This window comes from Lissotriton vulgaris, chromosome 4_1 (assembly GCF_964263255.1).
Source record: "Lissotriton vulgaris chromosome 4_1, aLisVul1.2, whole genome shotgun sequence".
Taxonomy (NCBI): domain Eukaryota; kingdom Metazoa; phylum Chordata; class Amphibia; order Caudata; family Salamandridae; genus Lissotriton; species Lissotriton vulgaris.
In genome coordinates this window covers 164,730,994-164,751,390 of record NC_141691.1, presented here as the reverse complement: position 1 = coordinate 164,751,390, position 20,397 = coordinate 164,730,994, and the positions used below count along the sequence as shown (strand labels likewise).

Genomic DNA, 20,397 nt, shown 5'->3' with positions numbered 1-20,397 from the left:
AGTTGACAGTGATGGTGAGGTGAACAGGGGACCCGTCGAAAGCCCCACCTGTACTGCAGATGGCAGAGTGGTCAATTATGAGCCATCTGCAGTGATGAGTTATGGCTTTATAGGACGATCCTTCTCTCACATTGCAGCCAAAACTTGGAACGAACTGTCGGAAGACATCGGATGCACCCCCTCCCTGGACAACTTCAGGAAGGCCCTCAAGACCTGGCTTTTGGGTTAATGGATCTGCAGACCCCACCTTCCCCCCAGCGCCTTGATACCCTTGTGGGTGATTACTACCTAGCTCACAATTGCCTGATTAATAGGTGAAGGCATCAGCATCAAGGACTTTCTTTTTGATGCTGTAGGTGATCTTGATGCCAAAGAGAATGGCCAAAGCACCTTGCATGGAGGCTGCAGAAGAACTTAAGTGGTCAAATCAGTAGTAGACTAGGACTTTATCCTTTAATATTTTAGCCACCTACTTGCCAGGTATTGTTTAGGCATCTTAACAAGGGGATCCATGCTTGAAGCCTCCCACAATATATGTTTGGCCTTCTTTTATTCGTGGTGCTTGAGAAGTTGCTCAGTTTAGAAGAAGTAAACTAGTTTGTATTGATCCTCTGCTTAGAGAGGTTTTTACCCCCGCAATTTCCAGGGGGCCTGAATAGGGCTTTCCTGAACAATCACACATACTGGAGAAGAGGGCAAGACCTTGTCTAAAAACAAAAAAAACGAAATTCAAGCAGGAGAACAGCCAAAGGGGTTGGCAAATCAGAGAATACCCCTAAATTGAGAAACACACTGCTCTGTGGCAACCTGAGCAGAGCTAAGTGGAGACTCCCTGCACTCACATGCTGTGGAAATCTGTGAGATGACATCCACAACAACTTCAACACCCAGACCCCCCCCCCCGCCCAACAAGATGCTGACTCCCCCCCCTTCCTCCCTGCTCTCCTGGAACAACGTCAACGACGAGGACACCATCAAAACCATGAACACCATCCACTACGGCTCACCATCAGATCCCTGCCCTCATCATATCTTTAACAAAGCGAGCATCATCACACCCAAACTCCGGAAGATCTTTAACAGCTCCTTTGAGACCGCCACCTTACTGGAGAGCTGGAAACAAGCAGAGATCAACGCCCTACTCAAGAAACCCAAGGCAGACCCAAAGGACCTCAAGAACTTCTGGCCCATCTCCCTGCTCCCATTCCTTTTGAAAATCAGCGAGAAGATAGTCAACTGACCCGCTTCCTCGAAGAGAACAACACCCTGGACTCGTCCCAATCCGGATTCTGCAGCAACCACAGCACCGAAATCGCCCTCATCGCCGCCACAGACGACATCAGGACCCTGGTGGACAACAGCAAAACCGCGACCCTCATCCTCCTCGACCTCTCGGCCGCCTTCAACACCGTCTGTCATCACCACCACACCCTACGCACACCACTCCTCAACGCAGAGATTCCTGACAAAGCCCTGGACTGGATCACCTCCTTCCTCACCGACAGAACCCAGAGAGTTTGCATCCCTCCATTCTGATCCAAAGCCACCAAGATCACCTGCGACATACCCCGAGGATCATCCCTCAGCCTAACCCTTTTCAACGTCTACAACATTGCCAACATCATCGGATCGCACGACCTCACAGTCGTCTCATACGCCAACGACACCCAGCTGATCCCTCTACCTCACCCCCACCACCAAAACCAACTTCCATGAAGGAATGAAGGCCGTCGCCGTATGGATGAAGAACAGTCGCCTGAAACTGAACTTGGACAAGACTGAGGTCCTCATCCTCGGCTCCACCCCCTCCGCCTGGGATGACTCCTGTTGTCTGGCCTCGCTGGGAGCTGCACCGACTCCCACAGACCACGCACTCAACCTGGGGTTCATCCTGGACTCATCATTGTCGATGACCCAGCAAGTCAATGCCGTCTCCTCCTGCTTCAACACCCTCTGCATGCTTCGCAAGATCTACAGATGGATCCCCACCGGAACCAGAAGGACAGTCAAACAGGCCCTCGTCACCAGCAGGCTGGACTACAGCAACGCTTTCTACGTGGGAACCACAGCCAAACTCCAGAAAAGACTCCAATGCATACAGAACGCCTACGCACGACTCGTCCTCGACATCCCCAGTCACATCACTTCCCACTAGAGAGACCTGCACTCGCTTCCCTTCAAAAAGAGGATCCCCTTCAAGCTCCTCACCCGTATGCACAAAGCACTTCACGACCCCGGACCAACATACCTCAACAGTGCCTTGAGACCCTCGCAGGTGAGTAGTGCGCTCTACAAATGCTTGATTGATTGATTAACCTCTGTGGAGTTCATGATCCTTCAACTTCCTTGACTTCTTGTCTTTTTAAGGGAGGTTGAATGGCCATTAAACATGCTGTTTTGTTGAGTGTGTGTTTCTATGGGAAGATTTAAGCATGTAAATTTATGCAAGTTGGGGAACCAGAACATTTCACAGGGAAGGATGATAGGATCTCATCATATAAACGAGACTGATCTGTGTTTTGAATGATATGTATTGTACAAATTACCATCAAAAGGAGAGTGAAGAATAAAGGCTTGCTCTACTTCCCAATCAAAATAGACAATCACTAAGCGAGCCTGCTACTGTAGTCTTGTTAGACCCGTCACTCAGATGAGTAAGGATTCCTACTTGGTTTTTAAAAGAACCCTCACCCACTAACACTAGTTATCTTTCATCATAGGGTTCCTACACAAGATGCCAAGTACATCTGGGTGTGGTTTGATGCCTGATCAGCATCAGAACATGTTGATATTTTATCAGGGATCAGAATAGTTAAAATTACCTCAATGATTCCCTACCATTTGAGGCGATATTTAGTATTGGGAATCGTAGGTAAGGTTGAAAGCCGCATTAGATAGGACACAAGATTATTATTGTCTCCCACATCTCGGGTCTACATGTGCATTACAGTGCGAGCCTTGATGATAGCACCACAAATACCTACACGCCTAGTATGGCCGCGTGGCTGTATGTGCAGATTTACACACTGCGTCCATGCTGGGAAGATGCATATATTCTCCGGTAGGCAAGGACGCAGTAACATGAAGAACATGGAGGACAGCAAATAGGTAGATTACAGGCGAGACACCTTGACAAAATAAGTCTTGGGGAATTGGGGCCTTCTTGTAACTATGCATTTTGGCTCCTGTGATGATTCTAACAGCTATACCTTCTTCCCTGGTGTTTGACTACAGGGCCCACCTGCATCCAAGTATCTATGAACAACACTATTTAATGTAGGTCAATTTAGCCCATATTGTGAACCTCGGAGCATGAAATGCATGTATTGCACTGCCACTGATTAATATGAAAATACACGAGAGAACCTGCACTGATTCCCTTTTTGAACATTTTGTTGTCTACTGCATGTATTTAAGGCAGTTTGATACCAAGGTTACATCCACGAAGGAACCCAAACAAGTTCCTTCTTTTCAGCACTTTTGATATAGACTGGATGACTGGAATGCAGTCTGTTACCAATGTTCTTATGCACAGTATGAATAGGTCTACCAATGGAATCCTGTATAATGATGTTCTCTTGCCTTGATCATTACAGATACATTCTCAGGACATTATCTGGTACTGAATCATAATGGAAACTGTAAGTTACGATAATATTGCACACATTGACATTTAATAGTGTGCATGTGTACACTAATATACGAGAGGCACATGATCATAGGGATCACTCAGACCTGATGAAAGCCATTCGACCCCGAGGAGCAGCTGAGACCATGGCTGAAACTAAGACCATAATAGTCTTGTGTCACATCTGATGCTGCTTTTAACCTTAACTATGATTCCAATATTAAATATTGCCTCCAATGGTAGGGAATCCTTGAGGTGATTTAAACTATCCTGATCCCTGACAAAATATCAACAAACTGATCCACTGTAAATCAGGTGTCGAAGCTCACCCAGATACACAAAGTATCTTGGGTGGGAACTCTAGGATGAAGCATGCCACCAATAGAGTTACCGGGTGAGGGTTCTTTCAAAAAACCAAGTAGGAGTACCTCCTCAGCAGAGCGAGGGGTGTAACAGGATTAAGGTAGCAGGCTCTTAGTGATTATCTGATATGCATTTTATAAGGGAAATCATGTTAAGAGGGATCCATTGTTTAAGATGGACGCTACGTCTTCCTATTCAAGAACAAGATGTTAGGATTGTAATGTCATGATGTATCGGTTGGCAAGAGGTGAAAAAGATTAGCAAATTGTCGAGTTTGGGGGGAAAAATATCTTTATCAAAAAGGAAAGAAAGGAAAGACTCAAACACCCCAAACACGTCGAAAAGGGGGATTACCCAACACATAAGGAAAAACTGTGTTGGTAGTGTTTGTTACCGATACAGATCTTCAGTAAATGTCCGTTTTATGTATGCATGAATCTGAAAGTATTCATTTTAGTCTTCAAGATGGAACCGAACTGTAGGTTCCGGAGCAATTAGGAGGAAGAATCCATCTGTTGTATGGAGTCTTCTAGGAAATGTTGAAGTCTTATGTTTGTTGAAATCTCTCCTGGAAACATTTCAGTGCACATTGGGGCTGAAATTTGCGGAAGAATGGTACCTTCCATGATGTTCTTTCCTTAGACGCAGTTTCGAATAACTCTGATGAGGTCGCCCAGGAAACAGGGGTAGGGGAATGTCGTAAAATGCACATGGTGGTCTAGACCGAGGTCATTCAGGAGTGCCTAGAGTTGTGTCTTGCAGGAGAGCCACTTTAGAATTATCAAACAGTGTCTTAGTGGAGGCCTCAGGGGACGAGGATACAGCTCTGATGCTCTTTCAGGACTTCTAGTTAAACAACATTAGTGTCAAAAGAGAAGGCCCCAGGTAACAGTGAGGACCTCAACACTGAAGGGAGCCTCAACATTGAATCAGAGTATCTTGACCCCCCTCTATGTTGAGGCATTTAACTGGGGTAACAAATGCCTCAACATCAACTGCAGCAGCAGCGATTCCAGGATTTTGAAGTTGCACCTAATGAGGAGGGTACACAATTAGCCTTTGATAAGGGTGGGAGGAGGCGCCTCATTTCCATTAATTTATTCTGCTTTGGATTTAACTCATAACCCTGCTCCTTGGCCTCCTCTATGATAGATCAACATATCGTAATAGTATGGTTGTTTGAGAGTTGGGAAAAGGCAAGCCACATATCCACTGTGGTCATCCTTTAACACCTTCCAACCACTGGAGGGGCACCTGTGAATACAAGTATCGGCACAGCGAACAGGTCTCACTTGTGACATTGGAAGCAAAACAGATGACTTTATGTAAACATTATAGTGGTTTTACCATAATACCATTGTAAGATGGCTACGTGTGGGTGCCATCTTGATTTTTTTTCATAAAGCATAAGGGAAAGCATTCCAAAATGGCCACTATGCATGAATATGCACAGTTAGTCGGCTTACAATCTTTTCAAAATGCAAACAAAAACCACACCAAGATGGCCATACATATGGATAGGTGTATCCATGGCTGCTGCTTTGGAAGATGAGTAAGCAGGTGCTGAGGGAGAATGAAAAGACTAGAGACAGGAACTGGGGCAAATGGGGGGTGGGGGGGGGGGGGCACACACGTACACACACCTACACCTCTAACAGATTGCTAAACCTACAAAGTTGACATGGTTACTGAGGGAAAGGAAGTAAACAAATTGCCAGAAAACATATAAAACTACTCAATTCTGCAGAAAAAGAATGTTGAAAAACCTAGCAAACGTCCTTATAATGAATAAATATAGAAGCGGATTAGGCCTTCTTCAGTGAGCAAACACACTGAAATTATTGGATGGCTCCCTACAGAGTAGGATAGGTTAATGCACTTTGCATAGCTCTCAATGGGACAGGATCAGTTTTCTCTGATGCAGTCTAAATAACACCTCATTTCCTCCTTTCTTTTTCATTTAAAACATATGGTTAGATTGGTGTTTGAGTTAAGTGTACTGGTTTTGTTTAATTTGGTTAATGGGAAATGCTTAAAAGAGGCAAAAATGTTGCATCCTATTGTTATAATCTCAAATTAAAATTACATTCAGGTTCACAATATGTGATCTTGGTTCAGGAGTACAGGGATCAAAAACCGGTTATGAATATAATAAAAACATCCAAGTAAAGATTGTGACTGGGAAAGGGATCCACCAAAAGAGGTGAAAGGAGGGAAGCAGAGATGGGCTGTGTGACTTATCCACTTTGCCATATAAAAGCTACATAAAAACATCCTCAGACTATTTTCTCCTCAATGCCGTGTTTGAAAATTTCAAAGAGTAGTCCGGATTCCTTAAACATACAGAGGGAAAATACTGCTGGATATTAGAATGAGGAGCTTTTACAAAAACTGAAGCCATTTCAAATGTGGAAAATTGAGTCTACCACTAAAACCTCTGAATTGGCAAGCCCACATATTGCTAGACCAGTCAAGTATCTTTGGAATTTAAACTGAGTGGCATATGTATAGTCCAGCAAATGGCTTAAACATAAAAACAAAGCTTGGCATATATAGTTTCTGCACTTCTCAATATATACCTTTAGTCTTCAAGGTTCTAGCGGTTATAATAGACTACCACAGTTTTGGGGAAGCACTGCTGTAACCTAGTAAAGTGATATAGACGCACTTGCGGCTTTGCTGATGGGCCAGCACTAGTCTTGGAAGAAAGAGGTCTCTGTACAGGATAGACCTTAGGCAGAAAGGGTTGCAGAGAGAGGTACAATCTCTCTAGCATTACAAATTACTTAATCAACTTTTTCTTAATGTGAAACCAGAATCTGAAAAGCACAAATGGCTGAAAAAAGGGGAACTTTAACTGACCTTCAGTGATCGTTCCAGCACCACATGTTTCGGTCAAGCCATAGCCTTGACCAATGGGGCAGCAGAAGCAAATGTTCATGAACCGTTGTGTCTGAGAAGAGAGTGGAGCACCTCCTGACAGCATCATTCGTACATTACCTCCCAATAGTGCTTTCACTTTGTTAAACAAAAGCCTGTGGAAACAGGAATTAAAATATGTTAAGGTGATCTACGAGGTAGAATACAGAACTTACAAATCATGCTAGCTTAATAGGAAAAATATAGCTACAAAACGAAAAGTGCAACACCCTTTTTTTAAAAAGGAACACACATTTGATGTAATATTACTCATACCAACTTCTGCCAGACAACAGTGGTTCCATGTTACTGTATTACTTGTCAACAAGCTCAGCTGATCTCTGGAAAATACTCATAATCTCTTTCTGGCAGTATATAAGTATGTTGAGGACTTTGTAACATGTTTGTCCTTCACTGCAACAACGCGTAATTAGAACTTGCTGGTAAACAGCATTTTTTTTGCCATCCAAGCACTGGCCAGTGGAGATGAACTCTTAAGGCAACAAGTGTCTTTACTATAGTGTCTTTTTATAACTGCAAAAATGGGTCAGACGACACCTCACAAGAGACTGGAAGGTGGGCAACTTTAACATTTCTGCTGCAAGAAGAATCGGGAGGTCTTAGAGCATCTCAAGAAAAACAAAGATGCCACAGACCTTCTCCTGAACTAATGTCAGAATGTCAAAATTGTATAACAGACTACTAAATTGTGAACAGCTTCTACTTGCAGAACAACAATTATAGTAACATTGTGAGCAACATTAGGTCTGACACTGCCCCCTCCTCCCAACAAAAAAAAAAAAACAAATGTCCCCTTGAGTGAACGATTGCCACAGCATGGTCATTAGTAGAAGGAATGGTTAGGGCCACCTGAGGCATACAACAGGACATTATGCCAAAGCTTTGGAGGGTGTTGCCAAGGGTGAGCGCAGTTCACGTCTGCAGATTTTTGAACTTTTGAAATGATGCTGTGAGCCAGCAAGTGTAATTAAGAAAAACAAAACCTAAAGAGATTTACCATCCATTTTTGAGCAGTTTATTATTTGAACTTAAACAAAGACTTTGTACATTAGGTTTGCAAATTTGGCTGAGGAATAGAAAGTCTCCAATCCTGGTGCACAGCAATGTATGCTTAAAACACTTTAAGTTTAAACATTTTTTAATTTACTACTGGGAAAGGGAATTGCCTTGCCATCATTACCCTCAGCATCTCTTTTTAAATCACAATTTGAATGCAGACTTAACATTTGTTTTTTTTACCATAGCACTGAGCATCTCTTATATCCTCACGTACTCAGCCTAATTACAGGAATAGGTAGTCCAACAACTGCAGCATTTCTTTTGTAAAAGGAAATTGTATCCTGCGCCAAGTCTAGCCTAGTTTAAGAACAGGAAGCCTCTCCAAACACTTATACAAAACTGTCTTTGACGATAGCTACTGGTAAAATTGGACTGTGGTTCTGATTCTGCTTGAGGTATCGTCTACTTTAGATAGTTGCATATTATTCTCCTCAACAAACTCCAGGTTCTATAACTACCAGGCTGGGCACTGGACTTGCGAGGCACTTTCGGTCAGGCAGGTGAAAGGTAGTATGAATGTATCCTTTTCAATTCCAACTCCAGATGAGGATATGAGGGGTGACCCATGACTTTGTCCTTTTATTTAAAACAGGTTATTGATCAGAGCACTCAGAAAGCAGGAGGTATTATACTTCAAAGATATCCTTTTTTATGAGGCTCGGTTCCCAAGAAATGTTGTATGAATTGTCCCTTTTTGCATGGTTACCCCCTAAATTTTTGCTAGATACGTGATGCCAACTTGACAGTGTATGGTGAGACACTGCTAGCCAGGCCCCAGCACCTGTGTTCTTTCAAAATACTACCATTACTCCCACAATTGGCACATCTCTGGGCCACATTTAAGTCCCTTGTAAAAGGTACCAGTGGTACCAAGGGCCTTGTGACCAGAGTGGGTCCCTTGGAGCTGCCGCATATATTGTGCCACCTGAAGGGGCCCTATACCAAACACATACACAATGCCATTGCAGGCTATGTTTTGTTGTGCCACTAAATTAAAAGAGTCGACATGGCACACCTAACTAGGTGGCATGCCTATCCACCACAGCCTGTGGCATAGTTAAGTCGCCCCTTTGACAGGCCTTACAGCCAGAGGCAGGGTGTACTATACCACAGGTGAGGGCATGGCTGCATGAGCAGTATGCCCCTACAGCATCTTAGTCAATTATTGGACACTAAGTGCATTGAAGCCATTTTGAGTACATGGGCTGGGAATTTGTCAACACGAACTCCACAGCCCCATGATGGCTGTAATGAAGTCTGAGAAGCTCGGTATCAAACTTCTCACAATGATAAACCCACACTGATGCCAGTGATGGATTGTGAAATGCACTCAGAGGGCAGCTTAGAGATGTCCCCTGAAAAACGACCAACTTCTAGTGTATTGGCCAACCAGCCACCCCCAGACAGGTTTCTGACCTCATGGGGTGCTCCAGGAGGTCAGAAACAAAGCAGACTATGGGTGGAGGTGCTTCCCACCCTTGCTAGCAGGAACACCAACACTTGGTGGTGAGCCTCAAAGGCTCTAACCTTGTGTTATGCCGATTTGGGCAGCTCCAACTAGTAGAGATGCCTACCTCCCTGTCCTAGCCCCACTTTTTGGCGGCAGGACAGGCAGGAAAATTAGTAAGCACAGTAGGAGTGTCCACCTTGGCCTGGCACATCCCTAGGGCCAGATTGTGCCTCCAATAAATTTTGGTTGCATCCCCCAAATGGGCACACCACTATTGTTCCAAAAGGATTCTTAGGTTAAATGATAACGTTGAGCTTGATAGTTTCTTGTTAGTATTTTTATTAATTGTTTTTCTAGAAATTCATTTCATTTCAACTTGTCAATAGACTGTTAGATAGAATCACAAATCTTTCTTTATACATATAATACTCCAATGCATTTCAAGCATACGCTCTTCATCAGGGAGCGACGAACTACAATAGAACCATAACACACTGAATATTTACTCCTGTTTGTTCGTTCATATTATATTTCCTGTATTGTGCAAACATATTATGTTCATGCATTATGTTGTAATGATTGTCAGACAACATTTATATTCATGCGTCAGTGTTTGTGCTGCAATCGTGATTCATATACTGTTACTGACATGTGTGTGCCCGAAAAACTGTGTAAAAATGTGATTAAATAGAATAAATACGCTCATGGCGTCTTACATGTATGTTGTCCTTCGGTTTCTAACCGCTGGGAAAAAAAAATTGCGGCAAAAAAAAAAAATCACGTATGACTACTGTCTTCCCCATGTACATGCGGCGCGCTAATATTTTATCGGTTGCGCTATCGAGCGCTTCAATGCACTCACTTGTGTCAGGATTTGTGAAAGATTCTCCGGTAGTTGTGTTCCAGACAACGTTGTTCTCGGCTGTGTTTATGTGAGTTACAGCACAGCTGAGAACAACATGTACATGCGGAAGACATTAGTCATATGTTATTTTCTCGTGATTTTTTTGCAGCCTCCTTTACACCTACCCCGTCTCTGTGTCAGCCAGAAGTGAGCAAAAAGCGACACGGACGCTGGTACTAACAAAGTAATGCTGTCAAGAGCCTGGGCGTAACCCCTTTCCAGGATGTCCTACAGAAGTAAAAAATTAAAAGTGGTGCGCATGCACCATCCGGCTGTCCTAAAAAGATCTCGGATAAATAGACCCTTCGGGGGACCCATAGGGAATTGCAGCGCCGGCCCTACGAGGAGCAAACGCCCGATGATGGGGTGTGTGAGGGCAACAGAGGACAAAATGTGTTCATGTGTTCTTTCACCTGGTGGGTCCCTTTCACCTAGGATACTTTTTTTTACTCTTCTTTTTTCTAATTTTTCTTCTAATATACGGGTGACTATTTGCACCCTTATGCATGGGTGACTGTTTGCACCCTGCAGTCAGGGACAGTGTCCCTTGTTGGTTTTACTGTTGACACAAGGACCATGGACACTGGACCTTAATCAGCTCCTGGCTCTCCGATCCTCCCCCTCCCACTATCCTTCTTTGATAAATAGGGTCTTCAACAAACCCACTTCTCTCGTGGACACTGGATTTGTCCAGCAAGAAACAAACCACACTACTGCGGATCCAGGTGGATCCGAGACCTCTGCACCGTCGCCGGAGTCCAGGTTGCCCACCAACATCTCCCCCACGATGCCTGCAGCAGCAACTTGAAGGTTCCCTGCAACTGGATTCAGCCTGCCAGCCTACTGGTTAAAGCCTGTAGCAGTTTTCTTCAACAGAGGATCTCCATTGGTTTCCACAGAGCACTAGAAGCATCCTTTGCACATTGCATTTCCATGTGCTGCTGGTGGGTGCAGCCTCTGTGCTACTTTATGGCCCCTGCATTGCTGACCTCAACTCCCAGGGGCTGTGTGCCTGACCCGCAGTTACTTACCTCAACTGGTACCTATTCGCGGTGCCCCAGCTCCCACAGGCTAACATTGGGCCAATGGCCTCTGCACCCGGCCGCCCCAGTGCCGCTGGTGGTGCAGTACCAACCATGGTCCAAACAATGCCCTGTGTTGGTCAAAACCTCCGAAGACGGAACTTGTAAGCTGAGTACTTACCTGAAATTACTCAGCTGTTTTTCGTCCCATGGGTTTGCATTGGTTTTCTCTGTATTGCACGAAATGTTGATTCTGAGACTAATACAGTGTCTCTTTTTCACTTTGACAAAACTTACATGCATCTTTATAGTATTGTGAATGCTTCTACAAACCTTTACCAACCGTAATTGAAAGTACTGCTTCTGAAAGGTTTACTTACCTGTAACTGAGTTCAAATTGGTTCCTAAAGTAAAAGTAACTAAAGTAATATTTTCGAAACCATTGGCCTGGAGTTAGTCATTGAGTGCGTGTTCCTGCCTTGGATGAGTATGTAAAACAAATGCATTCACACCCACCTCTGATAAGCTTAACTGCTTAGCCCAGCTACCACTAAATTGAGAGTAAGGTATCTTCTTTAGCCTCTGCTATACCATTGGGGACTCGCTGGACTCTGTGCACATTATACCTCTTTTTGAAATAGTTTATACACAGCCAGCTTCCTACAAATGTGCACTATTTATTTATTTGAAAAGTTTTATATAGCACTGACTAGACCTGGAGGTATCAGAGCGCTTTGCCTGAGGAACATTAAGTTATAAGTTGCAAATTACATCAGTTACAAGAGCATAGCAAAATACAGGCAAAACACAATGTTGGCTGCTGAGGGAAGGAAACATAACGGGGAGATGAGGAAAAACTAAGTCCAATGTTAAGCTGGGTAGGTGATGGTCGAGGGGGTGACCCAGAGCCAAACTCATCTATAGTAGCCTAAACAGCTCCACCGGGCAAAGGCCATGATGTTCAGTCTTGCTATGATGAACACCTGTGTAAGCCAGAAGATTAACTACACTTCACTTCAGCAAGATTTCAGAGATTGTCTATTGTTGATCTTTGGAAGCAAACAAGATACATCTAGCACTCCTTAAAACAAATACCCAAATATTCTGCATACTTTTGGTTTTAATTGAACAAGTAATGCATATAAGAAAAATGCTACTTATCAGTATGCATCCGTTCTTGGCATGTAGAGATGCAGAATTCATACTTGTGCATAGATCGTCATCGGGCAGTTTGTTGCTGTCTTGGAAGAAGTATTTGTAGTCACGAGATAGGGAACTCCTCCCTTGGACAATAGTGTGCATGGGCATCGACTCAATCCCCAATTTGTTTTTCACCATGATGGAAAATGATGGAGTTTGTAAGAAAAAGAAAAGATGTCCATGTGTAATGTATCTAAGTAAGATCACACTGGAACAGATAAGAGGCACCGGGAAGGCGGCTGGGCGTATGAATTCTGCAGCTTTACATGCCAAGAACAGATGCATACTAGTAAGTAGCATTTTCCATTCGAGGCATATGAGCTGCAGAATACATACTTGTGCATGGACTGTACAGCAGTACTCTCCCTTAGCGGTGATCACCTGTATCTGTTGCAGTGGTTCGAAAACGTTTTTTTTAAGAACAGCCTGGCCCACAAAAGCCTGTTGTTTTGCCTGCACGTCTACACAATAGTGTTTGGTGAAGATATGTGTTGTAGACCACGTTGCTGTCTTACAGTTGTCATCTAAGGGAATGTTCCCTAAGAATGCCATGGAAGCCCCAAGTTTTCATGTGGAGTGCGCTCTAGGGGGAACTGTTAATGTGCCTTTAGGTAGCATATTTGAATACATTTTACGATCCACCTGGCAATTCCAGCTTTGGAGATGGGGTTTCGTTTATGAGGTGGAGAGAAACCTACAAACAGTTGGTTTGTTTTCCTAAAGGGTTTAGTCCTGTGAACGCCATGATACTGAGCAGCCCTATTAATGAGCTGACTAAATCCTACATTTTTATCTGGGGGGATGGGTATGGGTCTGGATCAGGAAGGTCTGGAGGATCTGTGGGATCATTGTACTCATCCCATGTATCCTGTGGTGGGGTAGTGTCATCATGGTCATCTAAGGAATCCTTACCGTATCCACCCCATCCATGAAATCATCCTCATCCTGTAGTGGTAAGGTTTTGCATGGAGAAAGTCTAGGAGAGTGTATAGGAGTGTTTATAGGAGACAAAGGTTTAGTAGGAAGGATAGGAGAAGAGGATGAACCTGCAAAGCCTCTTCTTCACAGGTAATTCAGGTGTGTTTGAGGTATCAGATATTCTCTTCTTTGTTGGAAGACTGACAATATGGCCTGTTTTAGGGTCCACATGTAATATTTTTTGTTTTGGATCTGGTCTCCTTTCAGTGATGATTTTTTTGGTTCCCAGCGTGGCTTTGATTTGGTCTCTATAGCCGTAGGAGGAGCTTTGTGCTCCTTGGCTTCGAAGTCGGTGCAGAGTCGGAACTTTTCTTCGGATCCGAAGATTTGTGGTGCTTTTTCGGTTCCATGGCCTTATGGTCTTTCAGTGCCGAAGGGTTCAGCGCTGAGGCCTTTTTGGACGTAATGGAGATGTGTATCCTCGTTTTCGGTATCGAATGTGTTTCCTGGGTACTGATATGTGGCTTGCTCAGTCCCGAGCTGCCGGAAGGCTTTCCCCTTAGTTTTCTGAGCCAGGCCCGAAGGCGGGGCTTCTGATTTTCTTTCTGTCTTGACTAAGGCCTTCAGGCGAAGTTTTGACCAGAGCCTTCTGTGACATTTGTACTCACCTCACTAACTTCCTCGAGGAGAATCTTCTACTGGACTCCACCCAAACAGGATTCCGTCCCAAACACGGCACAGAAACGGCTCTTCTAACCGTGACGGAAGAATCCAGGAGGATCTTGGATCAAGGGGGGGGGGGGGTCAGTGGCAGTGGTCCTCCTTGATCTAAGCGCTGCATTCGATACGGTGTGCCATAAAACCCTGCTGTCTCGACTAGTCGATCTGGGGGTCTCAGGAGACGCTCTTGACTGGTTGGGTTCCTTTCTGAGCGGAAGGACCTTTCAGGTCTTCGATGGCGACTCCTGCTCCACTAGCAGACCTCTAAACTGCGGGGTACCCCAAGGCTCCTCCCTGAGCCCTACGCTGTTCAATGTGTACATGAGGCCGCTGGCTGAGGTCGTCCGACAATACGGTATCAAGATCATCTCGTATGCGGACAACACTCAACTGGTGGTCTCTTTGGCACAGAAGAACAGCGGGCTTCCCCAAACCAACCTAGCAGCCTGCATGGAGGATGTTAGAAGATGGATGACAGCATCCTCACTAAAACTCAACGGAGAAAGACCGAGATAATGCTCCTCGGCCCCTCTACTCTCACCCCCATCGACCAGCTATGGCCCCCCAGTTTAGGCCCACCTCCATCCCCGAAGGAGGACATTAAAAGTCTGGGAGTCTGGCTGGACAAAGCCCTTACCTTTAATACTCAGGTAACTAAAACAGCAGCAACCTGCTTCGGGATTATCCGAATGCTGAGAAAGATCCTGCCAATTCTGCCCTTGGAAGCTAAGCAGGTTGTTATTCAGGGCCTCATCCAGTCCCGGCTCGACTTCAATAACGCCCTCTACTTGGGAGCCCCTGAATACGTGCTGCAGAAACTTCAGCGCACGCAGAACTGTGCAGCTAAGCCAGGGATCAGGTCACTCCACTGGCTCCCTGTCAGGGATAGAATAAAATTAAAGACCCTGTGTATATGCATCAAGCCTTCCATAGAGCTAGCCCTGAGATTAACCACTCACTTCTCACCCCCTATCGTCCCGGTAAATCACTTCGATCCACGAACGCATTCCTTGCTGCAGTTCCCAGAGTCAAAAGGTCCAGAGAAGGAGGCAGGTCCTTCACGCTCAACGCTGCTAAATTATGGAACTCCCTTCCCCACTCACTAAGATCCAACCCCATTCTCTCGTCCTTCCGTAAAGAGCTAAAAACATTGCTCTACAGAAATTAGCTCTCCACCATGGATCTCTCCCCCCTTCCCTCAGAGTTCTGTTACCTCTACTTAGCGCTTGGACGCCCTCGCGCAGCAGCCGCGCTTTACAAAACCCCTTCATTTCATTGTTGCCCTGGAGTGATGTGGTCATCGGAGTCTGTGTTGCCGACTTCAGAGATGCTCTCGAGCTCTTCCGAATCCTCTGCCTCTGGAATGTCGGGCCTTCATCGAAAAGGTGCAGCCTGTTGCGCCATAACGTGTCATCGAACCCAGCGATCACGGATGGTTTTCTTGGATCGAAAAGAGGCGCAGGCTTGGCAATCCTTTTTTCATGTTGTGGTGGTCACTGTGTGGAAATTTAGCTCCACACTAAGGGGTATTTTTTAAATGGAGTCCTCTCCATTAGCCATAGGCCCGGATGGCGCCGATAGGCCTAGCGGCAAGCATCGACGACCGAATCGAGGATTTGGGAGTTAGCGCGTCGAACGGCACGCGAACGAAACAATACCATCGAGCGTGGTAGGTTGCGCGTCATAAGAGGTTTGGAAACACGGTACCAAACTGGAGCACAGCAAGTCCTATCCGAACCCGATGGTGGAAAAAAACAATCTGGGGATGGAGTCGATGTCCATGTGCACAATCGTCCAAAGGAGGTGTCACCTTCTCGTGACTACAGAGCCTTCTTCCAAGACAACAAACTGCAAACATCCGAGCCCAACACCAGATGGCGATCTATGCACAAGTATGTATTCTGCAGCTCATATGCCTTGAACATACTATTTTATTTGCAGAATAACAAATTGGCACTTCCCTCTGAAATCCCTCAGAATGGGCTCCCATTACAGCAAATGAAAAAATAGCATCCAAAGATTGTATCAAGCACACAGGTATGCACTGAAGAGTCAGCATTTAACTCATAAGGTGGGAATTAAACTAAACAAAAATAAATCTATGTACAGGTCACTAAGATGGCATATGCACTTAATGAAAGGGAGGAAGGACACTTTCAATGGTGGCTGTTACAATTTCCGTAACTCACTAAACTACCTTATTTTACAAATATGTTCCATTAGTTCAGGTGGCAGACAGGGTTTTGTAAAGAGTACTAGCCTAACAACTACTAATCACAACACTGTGTAATAATATCTGTGGTGCCCATCGGCTTGGACAGCTGGTCAACAGTGAACCGAAATGTCATAGAACACCAAACACAATAATCAAAGAATCACAAGCCCATGTGGATATCAATGTATGGTATCAATTGTCATGGTCAGTAAGTGACAATTACCTTAACCTAAAAAATTGGTTATATGGGGGTAAGGGTGGGGACTGGTAATAAATTGGGTTATTAGTTGTGCAGAATGCTAGGCCTGCACAGGTAAAAGTTCCACTATTTCTCCTTACTGGGAAGCAAGCACCCTATTGTAGCACTTGACTCTCAGGGTAGCCAAGCACAGCAATCCAAGACCTACTCAGGAGACATGGTGTGGGCTAGTAATCACCACTCACTGGCAAGCAATAATTAAACTCAAATGATTATCTAGTCAAGCATTTTTCTTTGAAAAAAGTACATCACACACACACAACTATATATTACGCAATAACTTACAAATATATACAAGGCTACACTACGTGACCATAAGATAGCCGATTCGACCATGCTCAAACATAAAAGACTGCAAGGACCTTCATCTGTTAGAATAAAGTCTTCAGACTCTCACAGAACAGTATGCAACACATCCGTTACCAGTGCTCCAGAAACAACTGGAGCTTGACAAAATTCACCTGACCTCCTACTTTACTAAAGCAGCTGAGAAAGCCCTGCTCAAGTTGCGATGGCGGCGGTATGCCTATGGGGAAAAGGTGAGTATATCTTTGGCCGTCCAACTGAACCAGAGGGAGTCCCACCTAGCCATACCAGCAAAATACGACTCAACAGGCAATATATTGGTGCACCCAAATGATACTGTGACTCTATTCTCTTACTACGCCTCTCTATGCACCGGACTCGGCGGTCTTTGCGAATGGCAGCCTTCCTGGCCCCTTTGCATCTCCCTGTGTTATCAGACCGTGACAGGATATATGGTCAGGGTCATTTAGAGAGGAAGAGGTGGCTGAGACAAAATCAACTCTCACCATGCAAGTCCCTGAATGACAATGGATTTCCTGGGGAATACTATAAAGTGGGTAGATATTTCCTTGTGCCTCACGTGACCAAGGTGTTTAAAGGGGTGGAGGCTAGGGGCACATTTAGAGCGATTACTAACAAGGCCACTATTACACTTAACCCTAAAGATGACGAAGACCCTTTAGAGCACAGCTTTCCAAACTTTTCATGTTGGTGACACACTTTTTGGAGATGCATCATTTTGGGACACAGTAAGGCAGTGTGGTTTGTGGCCGAGGGCCGAACGGGTGGGGGCAGGGTCAGTGGGGAAGGGGCAGGGCTAGAACATAAAAAACTGTAACCATGAGGCTAAACACAGGCCCCTGCAGCAGATGCCTTTCTCCACTGAGCCACCGGACCAGGCATACACACATCTTTCCCTCTCTCTCTGTCTTCCTCCCCCTCTCTCTTTATCTCTCCCTTCCTCTCTCTGTCTCCCTCTCTCTCTCTCTCTCTCTCCTCTCTCTCTCTCTCCCCCCTCTCTCTCCCTCTCTCTGTCACTCTCCCTCTCTTCCTCTCTCTCTCTACCTCCCTCTCTCTACCTCCCTCTCTCTGTCTGTCTGCCTCCCTCGCTCTCTCTCCCGTCCTCTCTGTCTACCTCCCTCCCCCTCCCTCCCTCCATCTCTCTACCTCCCCTCCCTATCTGTCTCTATCTCTCTCCCTCTCCCTCCCTATCTCCCTCCCTCCCTCTCCCTATCTCCCTCCCTCCCACTCCCTCCCTCCCTCTCTCTCCTCCCACTCCCTCCCTCTCTCTCCCTCTCTCTCTCTCTCCCTCCCTCTCTCTCCCTCTTCCTATCTCTCTCCATCTCCCTCTCTCTCTCCCTATTTCTCGTCCTCCCTCTCCCTCTCTCTCTCCCTATTTCTCGTCCTCCCTCTCCCTCTCTCTATCCCTCCCTCTCTCTATCCCTCCCTCTATCCCTCCCTCTATCCCTCTTTCCCTCCCTATCCCTCTCCCTCCCTCCCTATCCCTCTCCCTCCCTCTCTCCCTATCTCTCTCCCTCCCTCTCCCTCTCTTTCTCCCTCCCCCTCTCTTTCTCCCTCCCTCTCCCTCTCCCTCCCTCCCTCCCTCTCTCTCTCCCTCCCTATCTCTCTCTCCCTATCTCTCTCCATCCCTATCCCTTTCCCTACCTATCTCTCTCCCTACCTATCTCTCTCCCCCCTCTCTCTCCCTCCCTCACCCACCCTCTCTCTCTCTCTCTCCCTCCCCCTCCCTCTCTCCCTCCCTATCCCTCTCCCTCCCTATCCCTCTCTCTTTCCCTCTCCTCTCCCTCCCTCCCAATCTCTCTCCCTCCCTATCTCTCTCCCTCCCTATCCCTCTCCCTCCCTATCCCTCTCCCTCCATTTCCCTCTCCCTCCCTATCCCTCTCCCTCTCCCTCCCTATCCCTCTCCCTCCCTATCCCTCTCCCTCCCTATCCCTCTCCCTCCCTATCCCTCTCCCTCCCTATCCCTCTCCCTCCCTATCCCTCTCCCTCCCTATCCCTCTCCCTCCCTATCCCTCTCTCTCTCCCTCCCCTCTCCCTCCCTCTCCCCTCTCCCTCCCTATCCCCTCTCCCTCCCTATCCCTCTCCCTATCTCCCTCCCTATCTCTCTCCCTCCCTATCTCTCTCCCTCCCCTCCCTCTCCCTCCCCTCCTCCCTCTCCCTCCCTCCATCTCTCCCTCCCCCTCCCTATCTCCCTCCCTCATCTCTCTCCCTCCCTATATCTCTCCCTCCCCCTATCTCCCTCCCTCTATCTCTCTCACACCCTCTCCCTGTCTCTCTCCTCCCTCTCCCTATCTTTCTCCCTATCTTTCTCCCTCCCTCTCTCTCCCTCTCCCTCCCTATCTCTCGTCCTCCCTCCCTCTTCCTCTCTCCCTCCCTCTCCCTCCCTCCCTCTCCCTTCCTCCCTCCCTATCCCTCCCTCCCTATCCCTCTCTCCCTCCCTATCCCTCCCTATCCCTCCCCATCCCGCTCTCTCCCTCTCTCCCCCTCTCCCTCTCTCTCCCTCCCTATCCCTCTCTATCCCTCTCCCTCCCTCTCCCTATCCCTCCCTCTCCCTCCCCTCCCTCCCTATATCTCTCCCTCCCTATATCTCCCCCTCCCTATATCTCTCCCTCCCCCTCCCTATCTCCCTCCCTCCCTCTCCCTATCTCTCTCCCTCCCTCTCCCTATCTCTCTCCCTCCCTCTCTCCTTCATCTCCCTATCTTTCTCCCTCCCTCTCTCTCCCTCTCTATCTCTCTCCCTCCCTCCCTATCCCTCTTTCCCTCCCCTATCTCTCTCCCTCCCTCCCCATATCTCTCCCTCCCCCTCCCTATCTCCCTCCCTCCCTCTCCCTCCCTCTCCCTATCTCTCTCCCCTCCCTATCTCCCTCCCTCCCTATCTCTCTCCCTCCCTCCCCTCCCTATCTCCCTCCCTCCCTCTCCCTGCCTCTCTCCTCCCTCTCCCTATCTTTCTCCCTCCCTCTCTCTCCCTCTCCCTCCCTATTCCTCTCTCTCTCCCTCTCCCTCCCTCCCCCTCCCTCCCTCCCTATCCCTCTCTCCCTCCCTATCCCTCTCTCTCCCCCTCTCTCTCCCTCCCTCTCCCTCTCTCTCCCTCCCTATCCCTCTCCCTCCCTCCCTCTCCCTCCCTCTCCCTATCCCTCTCCCTCCCTATCCCTCTCCCTATCCCTCCCTCTCCTTCCTCTCCCTATCTTTCTCCCTCCCTCTCTCTCCCTCTCCCTCTCTATCTCTATCTCTCTCCCTCCCTCCCTATCCCTCTTTCCCTCCCTATCCCTCCCCTATCTCTCTCCCTCCCTCCCTCTCCCTATCTCTCTCCCTTCCTTTCCCTGTCTCTCTCCTTCCTCTCCCTATCTTTCTCCCTCCCTCTCTCTCCCTCTCCCTCTCTATCTCTATCTCTA

General features: G+C 46.7%; 1 protein-coding gene across 10 annotated transcripts in view; it reads right to left on the bottom strand.

Annotated features, from left to right (window-relative positions):
• Positions 1-20,397, bottom strand: part of ACSL4 (acyl-CoA synthetase long chain family member 4) — a 264,204-nt gene that overhangs the window by 58,321 nt on the left and 185,486 nt on the right. For all 10 annotated transcript variants that reach the window (XM_086918443.1, XM_086918444.1, XM_086918447.1 and 7 more), the window contains exon 11: positions 6,854-7,026. In XM_086918443.1, coding sequence (XP_086774569.1) covers positions 6,854-7,026 — 173 coding nt within the window. The remainder of the gene's footprint in view (positions 1-6,853; positions 7,027-20,397) is intronic.